The sequence below is a fragment of the Cheilinus undulatus genome, linkage group 4 (assembly GCF_018320785.1).
Source record: "Cheilinus undulatus linkage group 4, ASM1832078v1, whole genome shotgun sequence".
NCBI lineage: Eukaryota > Metazoa > Chordata > Actinopteri > Labriformes > Labridae > Cheilinus > Cheilinus undulatus.
In genome coordinates, this window is record NC_054868.1 from 47,649,265 (window position 1) to 47,675,798 (window position 26,534).

The 26,534-nt window shown below is 39.6% G+C and overlaps 1 protein-coding gene across 1 annotated transcript in view; it reads left to right on the forward strand.

The window, feature by feature from the left end:
• mslnb (mesothelin b) overlaps positions 1–26,534 on the forward strand; it is a 93,515-nt gene that overhangs the window by 35,532 nt on the left and 31,449 nt on the right. Inside the window, exons 38-57 of the mRNA XM_041784123.1 lie at positions 4,883–5,059; positions 5,144–5,175; positions 5,261–5,358; positions 7,329–7,351; positions 7,439–7,460; positions 19,578–19,605; positions 19,715–19,796; positions 19,898–20,044; positions 21,057–21,268; positions 21,351–21,454; positions 21,634–21,752; positions 22,407–22,583; positions 22,668–22,699; positions 22,785–22,882; positions 24,577–24,599; positions 24,696–24,717; positions 24,807–24,834; positions 24,944–25,025; positions 25,127–25,273; positions 26,249–26,460. Coding sequence (XP_041640057.1) covers positions 4,883–5,059; positions 5,144–5,175; positions 5,261–5,358; positions 7,329–7,351; positions 7,439–7,460; positions 19,578–19,605; positions 19,715–19,796; positions 19,898–20,044; positions 21,057–21,268; positions 21,351–21,454; positions 21,634–21,752; positions 22,407–22,583; positions 22,668–22,699; positions 22,785–22,882; positions 24,577–24,599; positions 24,696–24,717; positions 24,807–24,834; positions 24,944–25,025; positions 25,127–25,273; positions 26,249–26,460 — 1,865 coding nt within the window. The remainder of the gene's footprint in view (positions 1–4,882; positions 5,060–5,143; positions 5,176–5,260; positions 5,359–7,328; positions 7,352–7,438; positions 7,461–19,577; positions 19,606–19,714; positions 19,797–19,897; positions 20,045–21,056; positions 21,269–21,350; positions 21,455–21,633; positions 21,753–22,406; positions 22,584–22,667; positions 22,700–22,784; positions 22,883–24,576; positions 24,600–24,695; positions 24,718–24,806; positions 24,835–24,943; positions 25,026–25,126; positions 25,274–26,248; positions 26,461–26,534) is intronic.

Sequence of the window (26,534 nt, forward strand, 5' to 3'; positions counted from 1 at the left end):
CTCCCGTCTCCTGGAACCATCACACATGATGCTACTGGCCATTCCTGACAAGCTGACGGTGATGGCCTACCTCTACCATATTCAAGCTCACTTTACTGGGGAGGAGCTCAACGTGGTGCAGGTAGAGACCAACAGCTGGCGCAGCACTTACAGGGTGGGCTACTATGAGACAGATACAGACGCCTCCATAGACCAGGACAAGTTCTACGCTGAACTGAATGGTGTGCAGAATCAAAAGGCTAACTTTGCTAGTGCTGAGTCTGACTGCACTAAAGTTGCTGAGGAGAAGGCGATAGAGCCAGGGTGTAAGGATGAAGTAGGAGCAGTGAGCTTGTCAGCAGCAGGGTCTTCACAGTCCCCTTCTTCCATCCCAGACAACCACATGGACATGCCACCCAAACAGGAGAAATCTACTGCCTCTGTATCAGGTCCTTCTGCTAAGAAGAAGATGCCGTCTCGTCAGCAGGAGCTGAAAGAGAGAGCCAGACTGATCCTGGAGGAGGCCCGCAGAGATGCTGCAGTGAAGGCTAGCAACAAGGACATCACCAACTTAGCCGTCATTGCACAAAATATGACAACAAAAGTCTGTGATGAGCAGGATGCAGAGCAATTGAGACAGCTGAGAGAGCGAGCCCGGCAGCTGATAGCTAAGGCTCAATCAGGAGTGAAGATGTCTGACACGAACATGCTGGACGCTTCCAGCATAAGGCTGGTCAGACCCCAGTCACTATGTGGTTAGGAAGGGGTCTGCTGTCTGGAGAGTGAGCAGAGGCTCAAAAATGCCTGACTCTTTTGTGTTTGATTCACAACACAGAGGCGTCAGGTTTCTCCAATTTGACAGGATCTTTTGCCTGGCCATCTGCATTGTGTTCTAGTAATAAAGATATTAAACCTTCTCTTTTGGAGCTAGATTTCTGACTTGTTTTCAAATAAAAATTAAAACAGACTAATAAAGCCTCCTTAATTTCAGGGAAGAAAGTTTCATGAATCTCAACAATTAACTCATCTATTTCAGGAGACTTCTGTTCTGAAGAGAGAGTACTGCCTCACGTAGCTCTTTTTCATGGATAGAATAATTGCGTAATAGTTGTTCATCTGTAAGTTTGGGATTTCATCCCAACAGGCAAAGAATTATTCACTGTTTGCATTTCTTCAACTTAAAAAACTTTGAGTATGAAATTGCACCATAGTTTGAGAATTTAATTCGTAGAGGTAATGATACAGTACTTCAATTTTCATCTAAAATGTTGTCAATATTTTTCCTGGGTATATGGGGATTTAGAAAGTGTTTAATGCATTTCTCACCATATTCAATCTATGTTATGGTCCAGTGATCGTTGATCTTCTTCAATGTGATCAGATTTATTTTCATCCAAACAGATTCTGATATTATACAACTCATATAAAATGGTTTTTTCTTCGTTTTAAAGACTGACATGTCTTTTTAAAGTGGGCCTTTCTGCAGATGGCAACCATTTCTATATCTGGGCACATGGCACAGGAAGTTGGCCTCATTCTAAAATAAGACATCTGATTTGCTTCACATTTCAGATTTATGATTGGGGTCTGCCCCTTTACACAAAAGTTTATTTCATGGTTTTGCTGTAGCACCACCGACTTTTAAGAGGCTAGTAGCACATCTTACATAATTAGCCCTAACTTCTTTCAATTTTTCATGATCGATAATCCTCTCCTGATCGCTTGCACATATGAACATCTACCTTTGTCATCCTGCCACCTACTGTTGAAGGATAGTATTACTTCATACACAAAGTGCACTGTGCCACTTTTTTCTGACATAATGACATTCCTGGCAGGATCAACATGGTTTTTCTGCTGTGCTGCAGCACACTGCACAACGGCACATGATCCGGGGTATGAGGGCCCTCAAGTGCCTCTTGCACCCTTTAAATGCCAGTCTAAGTGTTAAAAAAAACTTGCTTTTTGTGATGTCAATAGACACAAAAATATTATATTTTGTAAAATACATATACTACATGCAAATTGAATTTCCTTGAAGGAGATTATCACAGACTTGAATATGTAAATAATGAATAGCAACTTTGATTTTTGTACATTTATATATTTAAACATTTTCAGAATTAAAAAAAAATGTTACACTCAGTGTGTAAGTGGCCAAAAATGGACACCATATACAATAGTAATTAAGATATTTTACGTAAAACAATATCAAATTAAATTTGTTGCCTTATTTTTTATCAAGATCAGATCTGATAATACATGTCAAATATTGTTTTGTTTCTTTTTGGAATTGAACCCTTACAGTGCCATTTAAAGCACAAAAAAATATATAGTTTGTAACGTGAATACACAAAAATGAAATTGGTCAATGGATTTCAGCTTTTATAGCACTTTTCTGGTCTTCTGACTACCCAAAGTTCTGGTCACACTTACCTATTCTACCCACTCACACATTCATTCAATGATGGCAGAGATTGCTATAGAGCAGTGATACTCAACGAGCCACATGTCAGAATCAGAATCAGCTTTATTGGCCAAGTATGTGTGCACATACAGGGAATTTGACTCTGGTAACTTTTGCTCTCTTGTACAAAAAAACACAGAACTTAAATAAGTGAAACAAAGATATATACATGTATACAACATAAATTTGGCTTTAACATAAATAAGGCTTTAAGAAGCAAAGAGGTATTTTAAAGTGAAAGTAAGACACATATATACAACGTTACGGGAGTATGTACATTGATTATATACAATAGTGCAGAGTTGTTGTTATTGTTCAAGTGATGGTCTAACTCTGTGACCACCCAGAGCTCTGGGACGATGGTGTTGAACGCAGAGCTGAAGTCCACAATGAGGAGATCAGTGATGTCCTTCAGGTGGGCCAACATCAGTCACTCAAAGGATTTCATGAACACAGGCGTCAGAGTGACTGGTCTGTAGTCATTTAATCCTGTCACGGGGGTCTTCTTGGGAACTGGGATGATGGTGGAGCGTTTAAAACAGGAGGGAACCACACACAGCTCCAGGGAGCTGTTGAAGATCTGTGTGAAGATGGGAGCCAGCTGGTCAGCACAGACGTTCAGGCAAGATGGAGACACACCGTCCGATCCTGGAGCCTTCCTGATACTCTGTCTCTGAAAGAGCTGACGCACATCCCGTTCACAGACCCCAGTGCAGGCAGGGGGTCAGACGGTGTGGTGGATGGGGGTGCAGATAGACCTTTTGTGATGTAGATGGGGGGAGTGAAAGGTGTGAAAGTCCTTTCAAACCTGGAGTAGAAGTCGTTGAGGTCCTCAGCCAGGCGGGGGCTCCCCACGGGGTGGGGGGATGGTCTCCTGTAGTTGCTGATCTTCTGCAGGCCTTTCCAAACTGCAGAAGAGTTGTTGGTAGAAAAGCGGTCCATCAACTTTTCAGTGTAACTCTTCTTTGCTGCCTTGATCTCTTTTGTCAGCTTGTTCTTGGCCTGCTTGTACAGGTCCCGATCCCCACTCCTGTAGGCCTCCTCCTTGTCCTGGTGTAACTGCCTCAGTTTTGCAGTGAACCATGGTTTATTGTTGTTGAATGTGCAGAAGGTTTTGGTCTGCACGCATGTGTCCTCACAAAAACTGATGTAAGATGTCACAGTGTCAGTCAGTTCATCCAGGTCTGAGGCTGCAGCTTCAAAGACGCTCAGTCAGTGCAGTCAAAGCAGGCCTGTAGCTGCATCTTTAACTCCTCTGTCTATCTCTTCACAGTCCTCACTACAGGTTTGGCAGATTTGAGCTGTTGCCTGTAGGTCAGGATGAGATGGACCAAGCAGTGATCAGAAAGTCCCAAAGCAGCACAGGGGACAGAGCGATATGTGTCCTTTATTGTAGTGTAACAGTGGTCCAAAGTGTTCATGTCCCTGGTGGGACACATCACGTGTTGTTTATATTTAGGCATTTCAAGTTTGAGATTTGCTCTGTTAAAATCCCCGAGAATGATTAGCAGAGAGTCTGGGTGTGTTTTCTCCACATCTGTGATCTGGTCAGCGAGGTGCTGTAAAGCCTACGTTACGCACGCATGCGGTGGAATGTAAACACTGACCAGCACAAACGAGGAGAACTCCCGCTGAGAATAAAAGGGTCTACAGTTTATGAAAAAAGTCTCCAAGTGAGGGCTGTATGACTTCTTTAACACTGGGACATCTATACTGGCGGTGGGCCAAAGACTGGTATCTCCAAAATGATCACTTTTCAGGGAATGAAAAGTTTATAATTTATAAAAATGATACAAATATGATTTATAAAAACAAAATTGAGATCCAAGGTTTTAGCCTGATGTCAGTGATAAACAAAATAAATATATGCACATTATCAGTGACAGATTGGTTCTTCTGACACTATGCAGACATTTGTATCCCATTTAACCTCATAATTAAACACTAATTCACTGTTTAATTTCATTTCAACTACAGAATAACTGATCTATTATCTACCTTACGTTTCGGGTTTGGATTGTGGCTCTTGCTAAAATTTTTTCAATACAATGTGGCTCTTTGGTAAAATAAGGTTGAGTACCGCTGCTAGAGAGAATTGGCCATCAGTATTAGCTAATCCTGTTTGTACACTTCATGGCAGGCTCGAAAAGAGTCACAGAGAGAGAGGAATGACGTGCAGGAAAGAAGCCACAGGCTGGATTTTATGCTAGCTAATTACCCTGTGGAGAACAGCCTCTACACATGGGAGGTTCAGACTAAACCACAAAGCTAACAGTACTCCACTTGATCCAATCTGGCATCATAACACTTTAATTTTATGTTTACTAAATGCCTAGAGGTTTGATTCAGACTGATAGCTCTAAGCACATAAGAATACCTGTCCTTTGTTATTGTTGGCTACAGTTAAATGAGTTTTGCTCGTTTTTGTCCGTTTAGCTCCAAGACCTGTCTCTGCTGAGTCCGCAGCAGAGCGCAGAGCTGCTTGTGTTGAGAGATCGTAATCTACCTGAAGTGGAAGTCATCATTGATCAGCTGTTTGATCATCTGTCTGAAAATCCTGATGAGGAATATTTTAAAGCATTCCTGATACAGCTCGTCATTTTGCTCCCACAGGTAAAAACATAGAGCCTATTGTGGAAAATGTTTCACTTGACTCCCTTTGTTCCAAGTGATAATCTTTGTTTTCTGTATTTAAAGGGAAACCTCTCCTGCTCAGCATACATAAAACTGTGAGTTTATGTTTGTTTACATATTCTTTGCTGAATTTTGAACTGTCTGAAGTGTGACATTGTAATGTTGCCATGGCTGTTGTAGGTTTACCAGACTGGACGGGGCTCTGGTTGGAGCATTTTCTGATGTGGCATCATCCATTACAGCAACCAAAACAGCATTATCAGTGCACATACCATCAGGTAATCACATGAGGGAATACACTCATAAATTCAGTTGTGTAAGACCTTTATCTGAAGCCATACCTTTCCATGACCACTCTACTTACTTCTTTCACTGGTGCATTGACAGACACTAAATGTTGGTGTACCTGGTGCAATGATACGGTTGGAGAAATCAGTTAAATAGTGAATAAGTAAGATAATGTTGGTGTACCTGAACTATGTCACCAAATGGGAGTATTCTAGGTGTATTTGCATCATTTTACAAACATCTTAATAGTTATTCTTTGGTTAAAAGATGACCTTAAAACTGAAAACAAGACTAGGTTAAAACCTAGTAAATGGCTGACCTCAACTATCTGAGATGAAATGCCTGACTCGATTGTGTGTTCTGGCTGAGTGATAGTTGTTGAAGTGTGAAATTGTGCTGTCCCTAATGTCTGTGGGTTGAGAATTGAAGGACCCTAAAAGTTTAAAACATAAAGCCCTCTTGACAGGAAACAGCAAACCTGACATGCCAGATAAACTCATATATCCATTGCAGGAGCTCCTATAACAAGTGTTTGGAAGGGCAGGATTATTCAGAAAATCTTCAGAGGGGGATTGGAGTAACGTTCTGTCCAGCACATTCATGAGGGGCCAATTAGAGTGACATTGCGTTGTGCGCATGCGCTACTCCTTTGCAGGCCACCGCCTCCGAAGATTGTTAATGACAGAGTTTCATCCAAAATTGATGCCAAGGCTGGTCAGGAGACGTGCATGAACATCTCCTATGCCAAGACAAGCTCTCTGCTCTGGTTTTAAAAAGAAATCTTGTCCATGTTCGATTGAACTGCTGCTTTGCTATAGCTACATCCGAGCTAATGGCTACTGTGGCAGTAGCTTCTGGATACAAGGAAACCCCCACCGTAATGATCAGAAACCCATGCCAAAGCAGACTGGGAGTAGAGCAAAAACATATTTTCTGTCACAGAAAGCTTTCAGTGTGGCTCTCTGCCCTTGTTTCAATAATGACACTATTTTCAGTTTAGACTAAACTGCCGCTGTGGCTAATTCCGAGCTAATCGCTCCACTAGCAGCCATTGTATTCAAGCATTCACACAAGAAGTAACCCTTTCCCCCATCACCTACTCATGCTGAAGCAGGTCAGCAAAAGAGCGAAAACATCTTTCCCACATGAAAAACTTTTAGGGCTGTTTTTATTCCTAATTTCATACAAAGGGTGGTCCAGTTTTAGTAAAAGGGACATAGTGCTAAAGCTATATCCGAGGTATTTACTGCAGTGGAGGTAGCCATTACTGTTGGCTTTCTGTGGAACTAAACCCTGCCCATAGCGCAACTCTGAATGTATGGCTCTGAAAGTAGCATTACTCACTCATGCAGTCAGTCAGTCACATACAGACCCGTGTGTAGGGCTGATCTAGGGCTGATCAGCCAATAATAATTGATCCAATTCCAGTGAACATGCATTTATAACCCCATTTACTTAAAAGTTGATATGGATAACAGGCAAACATTAAGACGTACACTATACCGACAAAAGTATTCAGCTGTCAAACCATTACACCAAAAGTGACTCTAATGACATTGAATTCAAATACATAGATTTTAATAGGGAGTTGGCCTCAACCCTCAATTCCTCTCTTATTGAAGTCTCTATGACCCACTTTTGGGTTGCGACCCACCGGTTGAGAACCGCTGCTCTAGACTGTATTTTTTCTTTTTTATATAAGTAGTGCCATCCACTACTCACCCTGTGAGTCCTTATACTGCATCAGAGTAGAAGATGGACATGAATAAATTTGCTTTTTCTTTTGAGGAATTGAGTTTTTTTTAGTGTTATGATAATTTCGATGGGAATCCAACCTTCTTAACGTGACTCCGTCTGTATAATAATGTTGTCATTATATTATTAATTATAAAATCACATTTTTTTAAATTGCTGTATGAACTAACTTTTTCTTCTTAATATCTTTCATTGGTCTTAACAGATTGCTTTGTTTCTGGAGCACAGGTAATTTATTATTTATTCATTTTTTGAAAAATGGTTTGTCTCGTTATAGTTAAATGCTCATGTATTTTTATGTATTTCTCCTTGTAGTGCACTTCCACTATGATAAATGGTAAGTTTTTCCTTGTTCAAGAATGTAAAGGTAAAGAATAATTCAATATATTAACTTTAATGATCACCATTTATTCCTTTTTTATTCACAGAAACAAAAATGTGTGCTGGAGTGAACAGGTGGGATTTGAGAATCACTTTTATCTGTCCCTTTGAGCTTTTTTTTAGTAAACTAACCATGAGTATTTGACTTTTATATTTAATTTTGTAAAAACAGCACAATGGTGGAGATGACCCTAATCAGTGGACAAATGGATGGAAGTTTGTGTGACTTTTCTGTGGAGGAATTAGCCTGTGCCTCGGTGAGACACTGAAACATCTTAGATCAACAGCTGTATTATAAGAACTGTTTCATAAAATGTTTTGGATGTGAATTCTCTGATTTCCCTTGTCACTCTTCTTTTTCCGCTCACAGCTCTCTGCGTTGACAGCTAAAGATCTGGCCATGTTTCTGGTGTGTAACCGCTCAGCCAGCTCCAGTGGCTCCAGACCGTTGTGGAAGCTTCTCCTCTCCAAAGCGGCAAATGTGCTGGATGAAGCCCTGGATCTTCTGAGAAATGAAGTATGAGTTCACACAACTCCTCACTTTACCCTTCCCTTATCAGAATAAGGATCAGCTCTGGGTTTACCAGCAATGTTTAAGCTCTAATATTGCAAAGTTTGATATTTGAGCTTTGTCAGCTATATGTTCTCTATAATGGTTCCAATCCCTGAAATATTTGACAGCTGTGTTTTGGACTCAGGCTTTTGTTTTTCCTGTGCTGAGATAATTACAACAATCCAATTATAGTGAATAGTGAACCATTAAATCACCTCATGCTGCAGGTGAGTTAACCTCTTGATGTCACCATTGTTATTTTGCACAGACTGTAGATAAAGGGTGTAAGCTTTAGTTATCTCCAAAACATGATTCTCTGTCTTGTTTTCAAAACATTGCTGTCACTGTTTATGGATTAATGGTGGCTAACAAATGTTATTCACAACTGTTAGTGTGTTCAGAGATAATCAAATGCAAGAGGAAGCACGTTTTTTTTTGGGGGGGGGGGGGGTTTACGCTGCATGGAGACAATACATGGAGTGTATGTTAAAGTCAGGGTTCCTGCAAATCACTGAAAGTCTAAAGAAGTCTTAAACTATGGACTTCTGAAATTTAAGGCTATGAAAAGTCTTAAAAATATTTTACTCCTCTCTCACTTGTGAGATGTCTTAAATTTTCAAAGGCACTTTGGCATTACATGTTTTATCCAGGCTTACCTTTTAGCTAAAATTTTGAGACATTAGTTATTTTTAGTGTAAATTTCGATAAAGTCAAGGCATTTAATGTGGCAGAAATCAAGTTTTGGTGTGTATGACCAAAAAATAACTTTGTCTTATACAAGAGCATTCGGGTCTGTCAGAGAAATCTCACTCACCATTCTTTTTTGACTTTTTGCCATGCAAAAATGTGTATTAATTTTTCTCAGTTCAGGTCTTTAAAAGGTCCTAAAGGTCACATATTATGCAAAATACACTTTTTCAGGCTTGTCTAGCAAAAATATGTGCCCCTGGCCTGTCCACGGTCCCCTCAAGAATCATAAAAATTCATTCCCTCCCCCTCACTCCTTCTCCACCTTTAAGAAAATGTGTGCTGAAACAGGCCGTTCTCAGATTTTCCCCTCATGCTGTCATGTGGGGATTTAACCCCGCCCCCAGGTTCAGTTGGCTCTCGCCGCTTGGAAAAAAGAGCTGAGAGTAGGATCAGGAGAGCCACATCCATTAAGCCACATCCACTTCCCTGAGAGGAGTCAGGGGTGGAGTCAGACACCTCTGAGACCAATATAAACTTGTCTTAAAGAGGTAAAATATTTAATTTTTGAAGTGTTGTCTTAAATTTGTTTTTTGAAAGTGTGTGGGAAATGTATTTTACGTCCTCGTCTCCTTCAGTTATACTGAAATTAAGCCATAAACCCTCATAATGACACCGAGATATTGCACAAGAGACATAAATAGCCAGATTGGTGCTGGCTGAATTTTTTTGTTAAGCCTCTTTTGCAAACTGCTATTCATTACAGACTTACCGATGAAATGTTGAAGATCATTCAAATCCCCCAAATAACTGGATTTTTGTGTTAATTGTGTAGAAGAATGATCACTTTGACATGAATTCAGTTTAAAACTTAATTGTGTATTTCTTCTTGATCGTTCAACCAAAGTCTCTTATATTTTCACTGAGAAAGTAGAGTTTATGGCCTATACTGCAGCCAGCCAGCAGGGGGAGTCCTGAATAGTTTGGTTTCACTTTGAGGCAGCTGTTGCTCTGTCCATTTTAATATGCAGTCTATGGTTTAAATGTTACTCTGTGCTAGTAAGGATGAACCTTACTTCTCTGTTTCCAATCAAACAACAACACAACTTGAGTTACAACCTAACTAAAAACCCCTATTCCAAAAAAGTTAGGACATTGTGTAAATTATAAAGTTGACAGAATCTTGGGATTTACAAATTCTTTTCACCTTTTATTCAGTTGAATTCAGCACATAAACAGGAAATGTATCCACAAACTGATGCTCTGTATTGCTCTTTAATATACAAACATGGTAAATCTGTTGCTTTCAACCCGCTCCAAAAAGACTGGGAGTTTCAGTTAGAAATGAACTTGCAGTGTAATTCAGTGATGCAGCAGCTCACTGCATTGTTTTTTTATTTGTAGACTCTGGACCCCAGAAGTCCTGCAGTGTCCATGATTCTGGACTCAATACGGGAAATTCGACTGGACACACTGAGCCCAGCCTCCATCAATGACCCCGCCATCATCAATCGGTTGTTCAACCGCAGGCTCCTCCCATTCCTGCCTGCTGTTTCTCGGGACTTCCTGTCATGTTTCGTCACACGGGGTTTGAACTGCAGCACCTTCCAGCGACTGTGAGCATGCAGAAAGCACCTTACACTTTTAAACTTCTTTTTTTTTAAAGGGCATTAACTCAGACTTCATTCTTTATATCAGGGTGGAGATTTTCAGCGATGTTCAGCAGGACATGCCCCTCTCCACACAGATCACAGTCTTCACGTACTTCATAGAAGAATTCCTTCTCATGAATGACACAGCAGGTAGGATCTGCTTACTCTTACTCTGTTTCCACTCAGTCTATTCTCTTTTTAATGTCCCATCAAAAGCATGAGTTTACAATCCTGCTCTGTGTTCGGCTGTTGAAGTAGTGCTATTACATGTTTTGAATTCTTAATTACTGTTAGAGGCAATGCATTAATATTTTTATCCCCCCTTATTTTTTTATTGGCCAATCTAGAGTAGTAAATTAGAATTTGTTGTGTGTTTGTTTGGTTTAGACCCCGGCTGCACACGATCCATCAACAGCAGTAGAGAGTTTCTGGAGAAGAACATGGGAGGTTTTGCTGAATTTGCATCTCTCGAAATCCTCCTTCTGCTCTTCCCCGGCTTCAACCTGGTAACTCCTATTCATTTTTTCCTTTCATGAAGTTTTATTGGGTATTTTTGCTAAAATCCTGTATTGATTCTGCTCTTTTAAAATAGTTGGTATATTGGAAAATAAAGGATATGAAAAGCAGGTGAAGATGACCAAAGAATACCTTTTTAACATTTTTTTTTCTACATTTTCTCCAAAGCTGATCTGAGCCTAGCCTAAGAGACTATCACTACCACAGAGAGCAGCACAGTCCTTCCTCTTCACCCACCTCTCTCCTTTTACTGTCCATCAATTCTAAATAGGGATATATTTGCAGGGTGTAAGTTGAGAAAGGATGGAGTATAGAGTCACACACCTGTGAGTTTTTCCTTTAACCAAATGTTATAAAATGCTTACCAATAGACATTCATGAAGTTTTATTGGGTATTTACTGAAATCCAGTCTTGATTCTGCTCTTTTAAAATAGTTGGTATATTGGAAAATTTGACTTTGATCCAATTTGGCATCATAAGACTTTTATTTGTACTAAATGCCTAGTGGTGTGATCCAGACTGGAAGCTTTAATCAAATCAGACTACTTGGCCTTTGTTATTGTTGGATGCAGTTAAATGAGTTTTGCTCTCTTCTGTCCTTGTAGCTCCAAGACCTCTCTCTCCTGAGTCCGCTGCAGAGTGCAGAGCTGCTCGTGTTGAATGATCCTAATCTACCTGAAGTGGAAGTCATCATTGATCAGCTGTTTGATCACCTGTCTGAAAATCCTGACGAGGAATATTTTAAAGCATTCCTGATACAGCTCGTCATTTTGCTCCCACAGGTAAAAACATAGAGCCTTTTGTGGAAAATATTACACCTGACTCCCTTTGTTCCAAGTAACAATCTTTGTTTTCTGTATTTAAAGGGAAACCTCTCCTGCTCAGCATACGTAAAATTGTGAGTTTATGTTTTTTTTTTAATATTCTTTGCTGAATTTTGAACTGTCTGAAGTGTGACATTGTGATGTTGCCATGGCTGTTGTAGGTTTACCAGACTGGACAGGGCTCTGGTTGGAGCATTTTCTGATGTGGCATCATCCATTACAGCAACCAAAACAGCATTATCAGTGCACATACCATCAGGTAATCACATGAGGGAATACACTCATAAATTCAGTTGTGTAAGACCTTTATCTGAAGCCATACATTTGCTTGACCACTCTACTTCCTTTTTTTACTGGTGCATAGACAGACACTGAATGTTGGTGTACCTGATGCAATGATAAGGTTGGAGAAATCAGTTAAATAGTGCATAAATAAGATAATGTCGGTGTTGCTGAACAGTGTCACCAATTGGGAATATTCTAGGTGTATTTGCATCATTTTACAAACATGGCATAGTTATTTTTTTTGTTAAAAGATGACCTTTTTTGGTGGAATCTGTGCCCATTCATTCTATAGAGCATTTATGAGGTCTGGCACTGATGTTGGATGAAAAAGCCTAGCAAGCAATGGCCATTCCAGACCATCCCAAAGGAGCACGATAGGGTTTTGTTCAGAGATCTGTGTGGGCCTGTGAAGTTCTTCCACATCAAACTCATCAAACCATGTCTTTATAGTCTTTGCTTTGTGCACTGGGACACAGTCATGGTGGAATAGAAACGGGCTTTCTCCCAATTGTTACCACACAGTTGGACGCATAGCATAGTTCAAAATGTCTTGGTATGCTGAAACATTAAGATTTGTAATTGTATTTATTTTATTTGAAACAACAGGGTCAGTACATATTATTAAACACTTACATGTAAATATGTATGATTATAGCCAGCGGCTAATTTCCATCCTTTGACCCTGGCCTTCACTGGGGATAAGGGGTCTAGCCCAGACCCTGAAAAGCAATCTTATACCGTTATTCCTCCTCCACCAAACTTCACAGTTGGCACAGTGGAGTCAGGCAGGTTCTGCTGTCATCTGCCAAACCCAGACTCGCCCATCTGACCTTCAAACAGAGAGCCGTGATTTGTCTCTCCACAGAACACTTCTCCACTGCTTAGTTTTTGTACTTACATTAATGTCAGTGGAAGTTTAGAACTCTTCAGCTATGAATCAGCAGAGCATTGGCAGCTTTAACGCACCATGTGCCCTAGTAGTCAGTGTCCCGCTCTGTGATTTTATATGTTCTTTCACTTCGGATCACACATAATGGCAAATGGAGTCTGTGTGGCAAGATGTTTGATTTTATAAACAGGTTTGTTTGAAATACCTGAATTCAGTCATTTACAGGTGTGGCCAAATACTTTTCTCCATATAGTGTATATGAACATGCACTAAGTAATGGTGTGATAATTATGAAATAGTGTTAGTAAAATAGTAAAAAAATTAATCAAACTGCATAGTTCTGGTGTGACAGTCAAGGTTTTAACAAATACAATTTTAGTATTAAATGGTAATCATTGTTACATTTAAAATAATGAGTAATATTTCCATCCACCTGTTTCTTTCATGCACACTTGCATGGAAAAACACCTGACATTTAAAAAAAATTCTGAAATGTTGCAAAACAGTTTCGATGCTTGGAGGAGAAGTTTACATATTGAATATATAAAAATACCACTTTTGCAGTGAAAACACATTTAGTTAATAAACTGTGATGTCAATTTTTTTTTTTTTTAACTTTTTATTTGTAGTTTTTTAAATAGAACAAGAGGCAGGCGTAATAAAACAAAAAAAAAAAAAAAAAAAAAAACCCAGATAATCATGAGGTCTTGGATTGGTCCAGACTAGAGGGCAGCAAAACTGCCTCATTCAAATGCAGAGTGCAAAACCTTGTGGTTACAATATACACATATCTATATATGTAAACACATACACTGATATACATATCCGTACAAACATACAAACACATGCGATAGTTATCAAAACACCAGTAAATATTAACTGGCCAAATAAGTGTTCCATTTTTCCCACTGTTTCTCTCCAAGCTCTTTTTGAAGTCATATAGAGCGTCATCTGTTCCAAAAGATCCAACTGTTTCACAATGCTAACAAAGAGACCAGCCGTTGGACAATTTTTTTTCTGTAACCAGCACTTTGTAATTGCTTTTTTGCTTGCAACAAGCAAGATTTTAAGGAGACAGGTATCATTACTATTGAGACCATCAGAAAAATGTCAAAGATAGAGGGATGTAAATGTTGTAAAACCCAAGATTTTTGAAATAATTGCTGCCACATCCTTCCAGAAAGGCTGAATGGGGGCAGGTCCAAAACACATGAGCGTGGTCAACTTCAGTTTCTCCACAGTCCCTCCAGCAGGGAAGCTGGTTGCCTGTTTGCTTGGATTTTCTGTTTAGGAGTGAGGAAATGATATATCAAGTTCTTCCAGCAGAAGTCCCTCCATGTCCAGGAGTATGTTGAAGATGACTGTTTCCCATGCTTTTAGCCACATTTCTTCCTGTTATTATAATGTCCAGTTCTTTTTCCCATCTTTGTTTAACATAATCCATGTTATTATTTTTAAGTAATAAGATACCTATGTACAATTTACCTATGAGGCCTTTGTTGCTGCTGGAATTGTAAGCATCAGTAAACAGCTGAACAATTATTGGTGATTCTCTTGTACCAGGGCCTTTCACCTTTTTGCAAAAGTAATCACGGAGCTGTAAATACCTAAAATAAAGTCAGGCCCAACTAGTCCAAATGACCGACATATGGTATCAAAACTGTTAAATTTTTTTAACAATCTTACACAGTGAAGAGATACCTTTATAAGCCCATTCTCTAAATCTAAGATCTTGCGATGCCGGTGTAAAGTCTGGATCATACGCTGGCCATCGAAGTAGCTTAATCTCATTTTGGAGTTGAAAACTTTGACTACCTCTGCCCATACTTTTAATGAATGATTTACCCATTTACTTGTTGTTTGTGACAAATCCTTTTCCCTCATTACATATCCAAGCACTGATTGAGTAGGTATATCCATCATGCTCAACTCCATATTCTTCCATTTCGCTATATAGGTTGGATTACACCAGTGTAAAAGGGGTCTTAATTGTGCTGACATGTAATAATCCCTTAAAGATGGAAGAGCCATGCCCCCCCTCTCTCCCGGCAGCTGAAGGGTGGTAAATTTTATTCTTGGTCTTTTCTTATCCCAAATGAATCGTGAAATATGTTTATTCCATTCTCTGAACTGTTTTTGAGGTATTTCCACTGGTAGTGATAAGAAGAGGTATAATAATCTGGGAAGAATGTTCATTTTCACTGATCTAATTCTGCTGCCGAAATCAAGAGGGAGCAAGCTCCAGCCACTGAGGTCCCTGTATATTTCTTTGTTAATGGGGTGATAGTTGATATTATACAACTGTGACAGGTCTTTGGGGAGGTTTACTCCAAGATATTTGATATGCGAGGAGTGCCATTTAAAGTTATATTTCGCCAAAAGTCCTTGTGATGGAGCATAATTAAATATCATGACCTGAGTCTTATGGACATTAAGAACATAACCTGAATATAGACCATATGTTTCAAGTCTTTTCATAAGTAAAGGCAGACCTGTATCTGGATCCACAAGCGTGACCAGAACATCGTCTGCGTACAGACTCACTTTATATTCTTCTCCTCCCATCATAATTCCTTTTAATTCTTTATCCTGTCGAATCATTTGGGCCAAAGGTTCAATAAACAAGTTGAAGAGGCTAGGGCTGGCAGGGCAGCCCTGCCTACAGCCCCTTTGCAAGGTTACAGAGTTAGAGAGACTACCATTTATCTTTATTCTTGCAGTAGGAGAGGAGTAAAGTACCTGTATGCATCGGATGAAATTCAGGCTAAACCAAATCTTTTCATAACAAGGAAGAGGAATTCCCACCCGACGGAATCAAAAGCCTTTTCAGCGTCCAAACTCAGAATAATAGAGCTAATTTTTCCTTCATGTATTTTCTCAATTACATGTAATGCTCTTCTTATATTGTCTTGAGTTTGTCTATTCTTTATAAAACCCGCTTGGTCCTCATCAATTAACAGAGGCATCACTGCCTCCATCCTCTTTGTTAAGATAGTTGCATATAATTTATAATCTGTGTTTAAGACGCTTATAGGTCTGTATCCCGACAATCCATCCTATCCTTTCCTCTTTTGGGATAACCGATATAAAAGCCTCTCCCAAGAGGGAGGGAGATCTCAATATAAAATTAAAGCATGCTTCTAATAAGGGAGTAGGTGATTTCTCATTGATTTATACCACTCCGTGGGAAACCCGTCTGTACCGGGAGATTTATTAGAGTTCAAACTTGAGATAGCACTCTCTATCTCCTCTACTGTTATTGGTAGGCTAAGTTTATCGTTAGCTTCTTTACCTAGCATAGGAAGGTCTAGGAGTTCAAGAACTCATTAATGGTTTGTCTATTTGGCTGTTCTGACTGTGAATAAAGGGACTTGTAGTATGTCTCAAACACTTTTGTATATCAACTAAGTTCCTAGAAAACTTATTTGTTGCCGGGTCTCTAATCTTATGAATGAAGTTGTTTGCATGTAGTTTTCTAAGCCACCACGCTAACAATTAAGAAGCATTTGGTCATGCTTCATAATATCTTTTCTTCATAAACCTAATGTTTTCTCAACTTCCTCGCTTAATATTTTATCTATTTCCTGTTTCACATTTCTGATTTGTTGTGTTGTATATGGATCCTTATTAGTAATGCTCATTTTCTAAATCTCTCAGTTTTTCCTGCAATGTTAATAGCTTCTGGGTTTTAGTTTTTTCAGTAAAGCCATTCTGGCTATGATTTTCCCCTGAGAACAGCTTTGGCTGGCTCGTCCACAATATACAAGGATTCACCTCCCCATTGTTATTATCCTGCATATAAAGATTTAGGTCTTTCACCATAGCATTTCTGAAAGGAGTGTCATTTAGCATTCCAGTGTTTAACCTCCATAGTGTTTTACGTCGTCTGCCATCTAAATGTAATGTTAAGTAAACACCAGAATGATCCGAGAGGTCTCTCTGGCCTATTCTACAATCTTTCAGACGATGCATATCTTTTTTAAACATAAAAAAGTAGTCCAATCTCGAATAAGCCATATGCCGAGCAGAATAAAAGGTATACCCTGGGGATGATCCACGCATGGACCTCCACACATCAACCAATCCCAAATCTTTTAAAATCCTATTTATACGTTTTTCAATTGAGTTCCTCTTTCTTTTCCTATTAGTTGTGTCTAGGGAGGGGTTTAGAAGCATGTTAAAGTCTCCTGCACATATCAGGGTCCCAACCGTCTCCGAAGCAATCAGGTTAAAGATCTTTTTATAAAAACAAATATCAGTCCCAGGAGGAGAGTAGACATTAAGCAGTGTCACTTCCTTTTCATCTAATTTCCCTTTTATAAGGACAAATCTGCCTTCTTTATCTCTTATTTCTGATAAAAATTCAAAGCGAGTTGAGTTTGAGATTAAAATGGCAACTCCTCTTTTTTTTCCATTCCTATAAGATGAAAAGAAGGTGTTTCTAAAGCCTGTTTTTTTCAATTTATCATGTTCGACATCGGAAAGATGTGTTTCCTGCCAGAATGCAATGTTTATCCTCTCCTTTTTTGTTTTAGATATCATTTTACTCCTCTTAATCGGATTATTTAGCCCATTAACATTTAATGACATTATATTATAATACTGGTACTGCATTTAAAAATTTTTGTTTGTAATTTTACCACTGTGACCTTCCAGACCTCAAAAACAGAAAGGAAAACATAAGAAAAGATTCCTGCCGAACTATAATACAAAACAAAGAACTGTGCTTCCAACAAAATAGGTATTGTGTCACCTCGAACAGTGAGGGGGGATGGCCACGGGGTGGGGCCCCTCATCTACTAAGTAAAGTGTGTGGCTATTTATTTGTTGTCGACAGGTACCAGCCTCCACCGTTAATAAAGAAAAGAGCTATACATATTTCTATATACAGCCTATACAAATAAAAAGGGTAGGATAGGGTTATTTTAAATGTCACTGACTCAATCCTGGTGATAGTAGAGCAGCCTCGAATCCAAAACAAAGCGTAAACAAAGTTTTTTCACCATCATATTCACTCTATACAGAATAGTCCATGCCTCACTCATCCTCTACTGCTGCTCCGGTTCCGTTCTACGGTATCCTTTCAGTTTTTCCCGAACCTGCCGCTGGAACCGGTCCTTTTCTCCGCCGTGTCGGTGTTCGGTCGTTTCCCACGGCAGAAGTCGAGCCAGCATCTCCTCCGTTACTGCTTTCTTCTTGGTGCTTTGCTTTACTTCACCCACCGTGAATCCTCGCGCAGGTCCTCTGCTGCTTGTGCCGCTGTTGTGCTGGACCGTGCCCGACTCATAAAGATGCGGATTTTCGTCAAAGGAGTTTGAAAGCGTATTCCGTTTTCTTTCAGTGCCCTTTTAACTGGTATATATTCCTTCCTTCTGATCTGCACGTCTGCTGCGTAATCATGATCGAAGTACACTCGTTTGTTTTGAACACGAAGTTCCTTCCTCCATGCCGTGTACAGTATTTTCTCTTTATCCGAGAACTTAAGGAACCGGACCACAATGACCGTGGCGCGCGCGGAGGTTTTGACGCCAAGGCTCGGTGAGCCCGTTCAATCCCAAGTCACAGTCCGGGCCAAGATCAGCTCAAGTTCTGACTTGATGAGGTTTTCCACAAACACTGCAACAGACGTGCCTTCAGCTTCCTCCGGGACACCATAGATCCTAATATGATTGCGCCGAGCGCGTCCGTCCAAATCTGCTGCTGTATCCTGCATTGCTCGTTGATCACTCAGTAGCTGCGTTAAGGCATCTTTCACTCCGATATCCCACCGCTCCGTGTCTGCCGTTCTCCTCTCCAGCTCACCGATGCGTTTCACTGTGCCATCGATCTTGTTTGTTGTATCTTGTATCTTTTTATTGATTTCTGACGCGAATTCGTCCATTTGTTTTTTAATGTCCTCCCGAAAACACGTTCGGAATTCCATAAGATCGCTTTTCAGCTCGGCTTGGAGTGCTGCCATCCCCGTACATACTGCTTCACTCACCACCTTATGGATCGAGTCCAAAGTTTCGTTTTCAGTAGCACCACCATCTTGTTTTGCTAACCCCTCGCTAGCCATGACTTCTTTGTCAATTTCTCGCTCGGTGTAGGTTCTCAGCCCATATCCTCCCTTCTTGATTTTGTCCCCGTTCATTGTTAGGTCCGAATGTATCACTTTTAAATGGATTCGAGTTCTATATTAGGGGAAAACTCACAGCTGGTACCGGAGCTCTGTTTCTAAGCTGCCATACTGTGTAGGGCGCCACCGGAAGTCCTGTGATGTCAATTTTTAACTGTTTTTGGATACAATTAGGTGGAAACCCAACTATCTCAGTGTGACTTTTTCTGTGTTTTAACATTGTCATGTTATTAATAATGATAATAGCTTATGTATAAAATCACATTTTTTAAATTGCTGTATGAACCAACTTTCTCTTTTCAATATCTCTCATTGGTGTTACAGATTGCTTTGTGTCTGGCGCACAGGTAATTGTTTTTTTTTTTTTGTTTTGTTTTCTAAAAATTGCTTGTCTCATTATAGTTAAAGACTCTCATGTATTTTTATGTATTTTGGATACAATTAGTGCATCCACTATGATAAATGGAGTTTTTCCTGTGTAATGTTAAATGAAAGCATAATTCAGTATTTGAACTGTTATAACCCCCATTTTCCTTTTTTATTCACAGAAACAAAAATGTGTGCCGGAGTGGACAGGTGGGATTTGAGAATCACTTTTATTTGCTCCTTTGAGCTTTATTTAGCTGTTTGTTTTAATAAGCTAACCATAAGTGTTTGACTTTTATATTTCATTTTGATAAAACAGCACAATGGTGATGACCCTCCTCAGTGGACAAATGGAGGGAAGTTTGTGTGACCTTTCTGTGGAGGAATTTGCCTGTGCCTCGGTGAGGCACTGAAACATCTCAGATCAACAGCTGTATTATAAGAACTGTTTTGTCAATTGTTTTGGATGTGAATTCTTTGTTTTTCCTTTTTCCTCTCACAGCTCTCTGCACTGACAGCTGAAGATCTAGCCATGTTTCTGGTGTGTAACCGCTCAGCCAACTCCAGCGGCTCCAGACCGTTGTGGAAGCTTCTCCTCTCCAAAGCGGCAAATGTGCTGGATGAAGCCCTGGATCTTCTGAGAAATGAAGTATGAGTTCACACAACTCCTCACTTTACCCTTCCCTTATCAGAATAAGGGTCAGCTTTGGTTTTACCAGCTATGTTTAAGCTTCAGTGTTGCAAAGTTTGATATTTGAGCTTTGTCAGCAGTTCTCCATAATCGATCAGGTTCCTGAAATATTGTCACAGAATAAAGGGAGGATATTTTCTCCTCATCATTCTGCCACATCGACACCATATAGACACTTCCTCATTAACATTAGCACGGTAGTTGACTCGATGTGTGTGTGTGGGTGCATGTGTTCGTGTGTATGACTTTAACCAATCAGCTGCGATAAAGGAAAAGCTGGAGGGCAAGGGGGGGATGACATTGCTCCTTGTAAATAAGGACTGGTACCAGGTTGTGTAACATAGCTTTTATACAAAACGTTGTGTACAATTTTGCCATTCTTTGAGTTTTATGGTTTATTTTTTGTCTCCATGCTCCATTTAGAGTTTTATTTATTTGGGAAATATTTTGACAACGCAGTGTTATTTAGTTTATGATTATAATTGTTATTAATAGTATTTTATAATATTTTAATCGAAATCACAGAAGACTTTTCAAACTGTTTTATGTTTAATGTAAAAAATGTTACAGCATTCAGTATATTAAACAGTTATAGAACTGGTGCTTGATTGTCTAAAAAATTATAGTTTTATAGCAAGCATTATATAAAATTTTTGCTAGTCTAAGAATTAAAGAATTTAATCCAACAGTTTTTTGGAAAAAACATGCAGTTTTATCAATCATGGGTCAAAAATGCTTAATTTGTCTGATTTTAAAGCCAAAGTGGTACTTAATGAAGAGCTGTTTGGGAGTCGAAAGTTTATGGTCCTTAAATTCTCAATTCACAGACATAAGGGGAAAGCACAATTACACCTCCCCAAAATGATTCACTCTGCCAGAACACACAATTCAGTCAGGCATTTCAACAGGCAACCCCGATAGCTGCGATCAACCATATGCTAGGTTTTAACCTAGTTTTGTTTCTTTGTAGACTCTGGACCCCAGAAGTCCTGCAGTGTCCATGATTCTGGACTCAATACGGGAAATTCGACTGGACACACTTAGCCCAGCCTCCATCAATGACCCCGCCATCATCAATCGGTTGTTCAACCGCAGGCTCCGCCCATTCCTGCCTGCTGTTTCTCGGGACTTCCTGTCATGTTTCGTCACACGGGGTTTGAACTGCAGCACCTTCCAGCGACTGTGAGCATACAGAAAGCACCTTACACTTTTAAACCTCTTTTTTTTTTAAGGGCATTAACTCAGACTTCATTCTTTATATCAGGGTGGAGATTTTCAGCGATGTTCAGCAGGACATGCCCCTCTCCACACAGATCACAGTCTTCACGTACTTCATAGAAGAATTCCTTCTCATGAATGACACAGCAGGTATGATCTTAAAACTCCAGTAGGCTAAACAGTTAAATGTTAGTGAGGAAAAGAAGTATGGGTGGGGTGCTTATAACATGTTTTGGACTTGTTATTATTGTTTCATGTAATGGATTAATCTTTTCATAGGTCAATCTACAGTAGTAAATTTGGATTTGTTGTGTGTTTTTGTGGTTTAGACCCCGGCTGCACGCGATCCATCAACAGCAGTAGAGAGTTTCTGGAGAAGAACATGGGAGGTTTTGCTGAATTTGCATCTCTCGAAATCCTCCTCTTGCTTTTCCCCGGCTTCAACCTGGTAAATCCTGTTCATTTTTTCCTTTAACCAAATGTTATAAAATGCTTACCAATAGACATTCATGAAGTTTTATTGGGTATTCACTGAAATCCAGTCTTGATTCTGCTCTTTTAAAATAGTTGGTATATTGGAAAATAAAGGATATGAAAAGCAGATGAGGATGACCCAAGAATACCTTTTTAACATGTTTATTTTCTACATTTGCTCCAAAGCTGATCTGAGCCTAGCCTAAGAGACTATCACTACCACAGAGAGCAGCACAGTCCTTCCTCTTCACCCACCACTCTCCTTTTACTGTCCATCAATTCTAAACAGGGATATATTTGCAGGGTGTAAGTTGAGAAAGGATGGAGCATAGAGTCACACACCTGTGAGGGGAAGAGAGAGGGGAATGACATGCAGGAAAGAAGCCACAGGCTGGATTTTACCCCAGTAAATTACCCTGAGGAGAACAGCCTCTACACATGGGATGCTCAGACTAAACCACTAAGCTACCAGCACTCCACTTGATCCAATCTGGCATCATAAGACTTTTATTTGTACTAAATGCCTAGTGGTGTGATCCAGACTGGAAGCTTTAATCAGATCAGACTACTTGGCCTTTGTTATTGTTGGATGCAGTTAAATGAGTTTTGCTCTCTTCTGTCCTTGTAGCTCCAAGACCTGTCTCTCCTGAGTCCGCTGCAGAGTGCAGAGCTGCTCGTGTTGAATGATCCTAATCTACCTGAAGTGGAAGTCATCATTGATCAGCTGTTTGATCACCTGTCTGAAAATCCTGACGAGGAATATTTTAAAGCATTCCTGATACAGCTCGTCATTTTGCTCCCACAGGTAAAAACATAGAGCCTTTTGTGGAAAATATTACACCTGACTCCCTTTGTTCCGAGTAATAATCTTTGTTTTCTGTATTTAAAGGGAAACCTCTCCTGCTCAGCATACGTAAAACTGTGAGTTTATGTTTGTTTACATATTCTTTGCTGAATTTTGAACTGTCTGAAGTGTGACATTGTAATGTTGCCATGGCTGTTGTAGGTTTACCAGACTGGACAGGGCTCTGGTTGGAGCATTTTCTGATGTGGCATCATCCATTACAGCAACCCAAACAGCATTATCAGTGCACATACCATCAGGTAATCACATGAGGGAATACACTCATAAATTCAGTTGTGTAAGACCTTTATCTGAAGCCATACCTTTCCATGACCACTCTACTTACTTCTTTAACTGGTGCATTGACAGACACTGAATGTTGGTGTACCTGGTGCAATGATACGGTTGGAGAAATCAGTTAAATATTGAATAAATAAGATAATGTTTGTGTTGCTGAACAGTGTCACCAAATGGGAATGTTCTAGGTGTATTTGCATCATTTTACAAACATGGCATAGTTATTTTTTTGTTAAAAGATGACCTTTTTTGGTGGAATCTGTCCCCATTCATTCTGTAGAGCATTTATGAGGTCTGGCACTGATGTTGGATGAAAAAGCCTAGCAACCGATGGCCGTTCCAGGCCATCCCAACGGAGCCCGATAGGGTTTTGTTCAGAGATCTGTGTGGGCCTGTGAAATTCTGCTACACCAAACTCATCAAACCATGTCTTTATAGTCCTTGCTTTGTGCACTGGGGCACAGTCATGGTGGAATAGAAACGGGCTTTCTCCCAATTGTTACCACACAGTTAGACGCATAGCATTGTTCAAAATGTCTTGGTATGCTGAAACATTAAGATTTGTATTTATATTTATTTTATTTGAAACAAAAGGGTCAGTACATATTATTAAACACTTACATGTAAATATGTATGATTTTAGCCAGCGGCTAATTTCCATCCTTTGACCCTGGCCTTCACTGGGGATAAGGGGTCTAGCCCAGACCCTGAAAAGCAATCTTATACCGTTATTCCTCCTCCACCAAACTTCACAGTTGGCACAGTGCAATCAGGCAGGTTCTCCCGGCATCTGCCAAACTCAGACTCGCCCATCTGACCTCCAAACAGAGAGCCGTGATTTGTCTCTCCACAGAACACGTCTCCACTGCTTAGTTTTTGTACTTACATTAATGTCAGTGGAAGTTTAGAACTCTTCAGCTATGAATCAGCAGAGTGTTGGCAGCTTTAACGCATCATGCGCCCTAGTAGTCAATGCCCCGCTCTGTGATTTTATGTGTTCTTTCACTTCGGATCACAAATGTTTGCAAATGGAGTCTGTGTGGCAAGATGTTTGATTTTATAAACAGGTTTGTTTGAAATACCTAAATTCAGTCATTTACAGGTGTGGCAAAATACTTTTCTCCATATAGTGTATATGAACATGCACTAATCAATGGTGGGATAATTATGAAATAGTGTTAGTAAAATAGTAAAAAAATTAATCAAACTGCATAGTTCTGGTGTGACAGTCAAGGTTTTAACAAATACAATTTTAGTATTAAATGGCAATTATTATTGCATTTAAAATAATGAGTAATATTTCCATCCACCTGTTTCTTTCATGCACATTTGCATGGAAAAACACCTGACATTTTAAAAAAGAAAACCTAAAATGTTGCAAAACAGTTTCAATGCTTGGAGGAGAAGTTTGCATATTGAATATAGAAAAATACCACTTTTGCAGTGAAAACACATTTAGTTAATAAACTGTGATGTCAATTTTTAACTGTTTTTGGATACAATTAGGTGGAAACCCAACTATCTCAGTGTGACTTTTTCTGTGTTTTAACATTGTCATGTTATTAATGATGATAATAGCTTATGTATAAAATCACATTTTTTTAAATTGCTGTATGAACCAACTTTCTCTTTTCAATATCTCTCACTGATGTAACAGATTGCTTTGTGTCCAGCGCACAGGTAATGGTTTGTTTTTTTGTTTGTTTTTTTTCCAAAAATTGCTTGTCTCATTATAGTTAAAGACTCTCATGTATTTTTATGTATTTTTCCCTGTAGTGCACTTCCACTATGATAAATGGTAAGTTTTTCCTTGCTCGGTAATGTTAAATGAAAGCATAATTCAGTATTTGAACTGTTATAACCCCCATTTTCCTTTTTTATTCACAGAAACAAAAATGTGTGCCGGAGTGGACAGGTGGGATTTGAGAATCACTTTTATTTGCTCCTTTGAGCTTTATTTAGCTGTTTGTTTTAATAAGCTAACCATAAGTGTTTGACTTTTATATTTCATTTTGATAAAACAGCACAATGGTGATGACCCTCCTCAGTGGACAAATGGAGGGAAGTTTGTGTGACTTTTCTGTGGAGGAATTTGCCTGTGCCTCGGTGAGACACTGAAACATCTCAGATCAACAGCTGTATTATAAGAACTGTTTTCTAAATTGTTTTGGATGTGAATTCTTTGATTTTCCTTTTTCCTCTCACAGCTCTCTGCACTGACAGCTGACGATCTGGCCATGTTTCTGGTGTGTAACCGCTCAGCCAACTCCAGCGGCTCCAGACCGTTGTGGAAGCTTCTCCTCACCAAAGCGGCAAATGTGCTGGATGAAGCCCTGGATCTTCTGAGAGACCAAGTATGAATTCGCAGAACTCCTTACTTTACCCTTTCCTTATCAGAATATGGGTCAGCTCTGGGCAGGAGGGGATGACGTTGCTCCTTATAAATAAGGACATGAACCAGGTTGTCTAACATAGCTTTTATACAAAACATTGTGTAAAATGTTGCCATTCTTTGAGTATTAAACAAAAAAATGTTACAGAACTGGTGCTTGATTGTCTGAAAAATTATAGTTGCGTTATCTAAAATTTTTGCTGTTCTTAGAATAAACTGATTTAATCCAACAGTTTTCGGAATAAACATGCAGCTTTAATAATCATGGGTCAAAAAATGCTAAATTTGTCTTAAATTTAACTTAATTGATGAATTAATTAATTTAACTTAATTTAATTTAAAACCAAAGTGGTACCGAATGAAGAGCTGTTTGGGAGTCGAAAGAGCCGACTCTTCTTGCTGAACTGAGCTGAATGATCCGGATCTCTGAAAAGAGCCATAATTCCCATCCCTAGTCTCCTGACCGCCTTTGTCATCAATTTTAGATGAAGCTCCACCACTATCAATCTAAGGCAGCGGTTGCCTTGCAAGAGGAGCGCATGCATTCTACGTAACCTGTTGCTCTGATTGGCCCTTCATGAATGTGACAGACAGAATGTTCCTCCAATCACCCTCTGAAGATTTTCTGAAAAATTCTGCCCTTCCCAAATGATTTCTATGGGAGCTTTCTCAGATGAATGTCAGATATATTCATGCAGTGGATATGAGTCGATCCGGCATGTCAAGTTGTGCTCTTTCATGCTGACAGGGCTTTATGTTTTGAACTTTTAGGGTCCTTAAATTCTCAACTCACAGACATAACGGAAAGCAAAATTACACCTGCCCAAAATGATTCACTCTGCCAGAACACACAATTCAGTCAGGCATTTCAGCAGGTATCCTAGATAGTTTTGATAAGCCATATGCTAGGTGTTAACCTTGGTTTGTTTCTTTGTAGACTCTGGACCCCAGAAGTCCTGCGGTGTCGATGATTCTGGACTCAATACGGGAAATTCAATTGGACACACTGAGCCCAGCCTCCATCAATGACCCCGCCATCATCAATCGGTTGTTCAACCGCAGGCTCTGCCCATTCCTGCCTGCTGTTTCTCGGGACTTCCTGTCATGTTTCGTCACACGGGGTTTGAACTGCAGCATCTTCCAGCAACTGTGAGCATGCAGAAAGTGTCTTACATGTTTAAACTTCTTTTTTTTTAAAGGGCATTAACTCAGACTTCATTCTT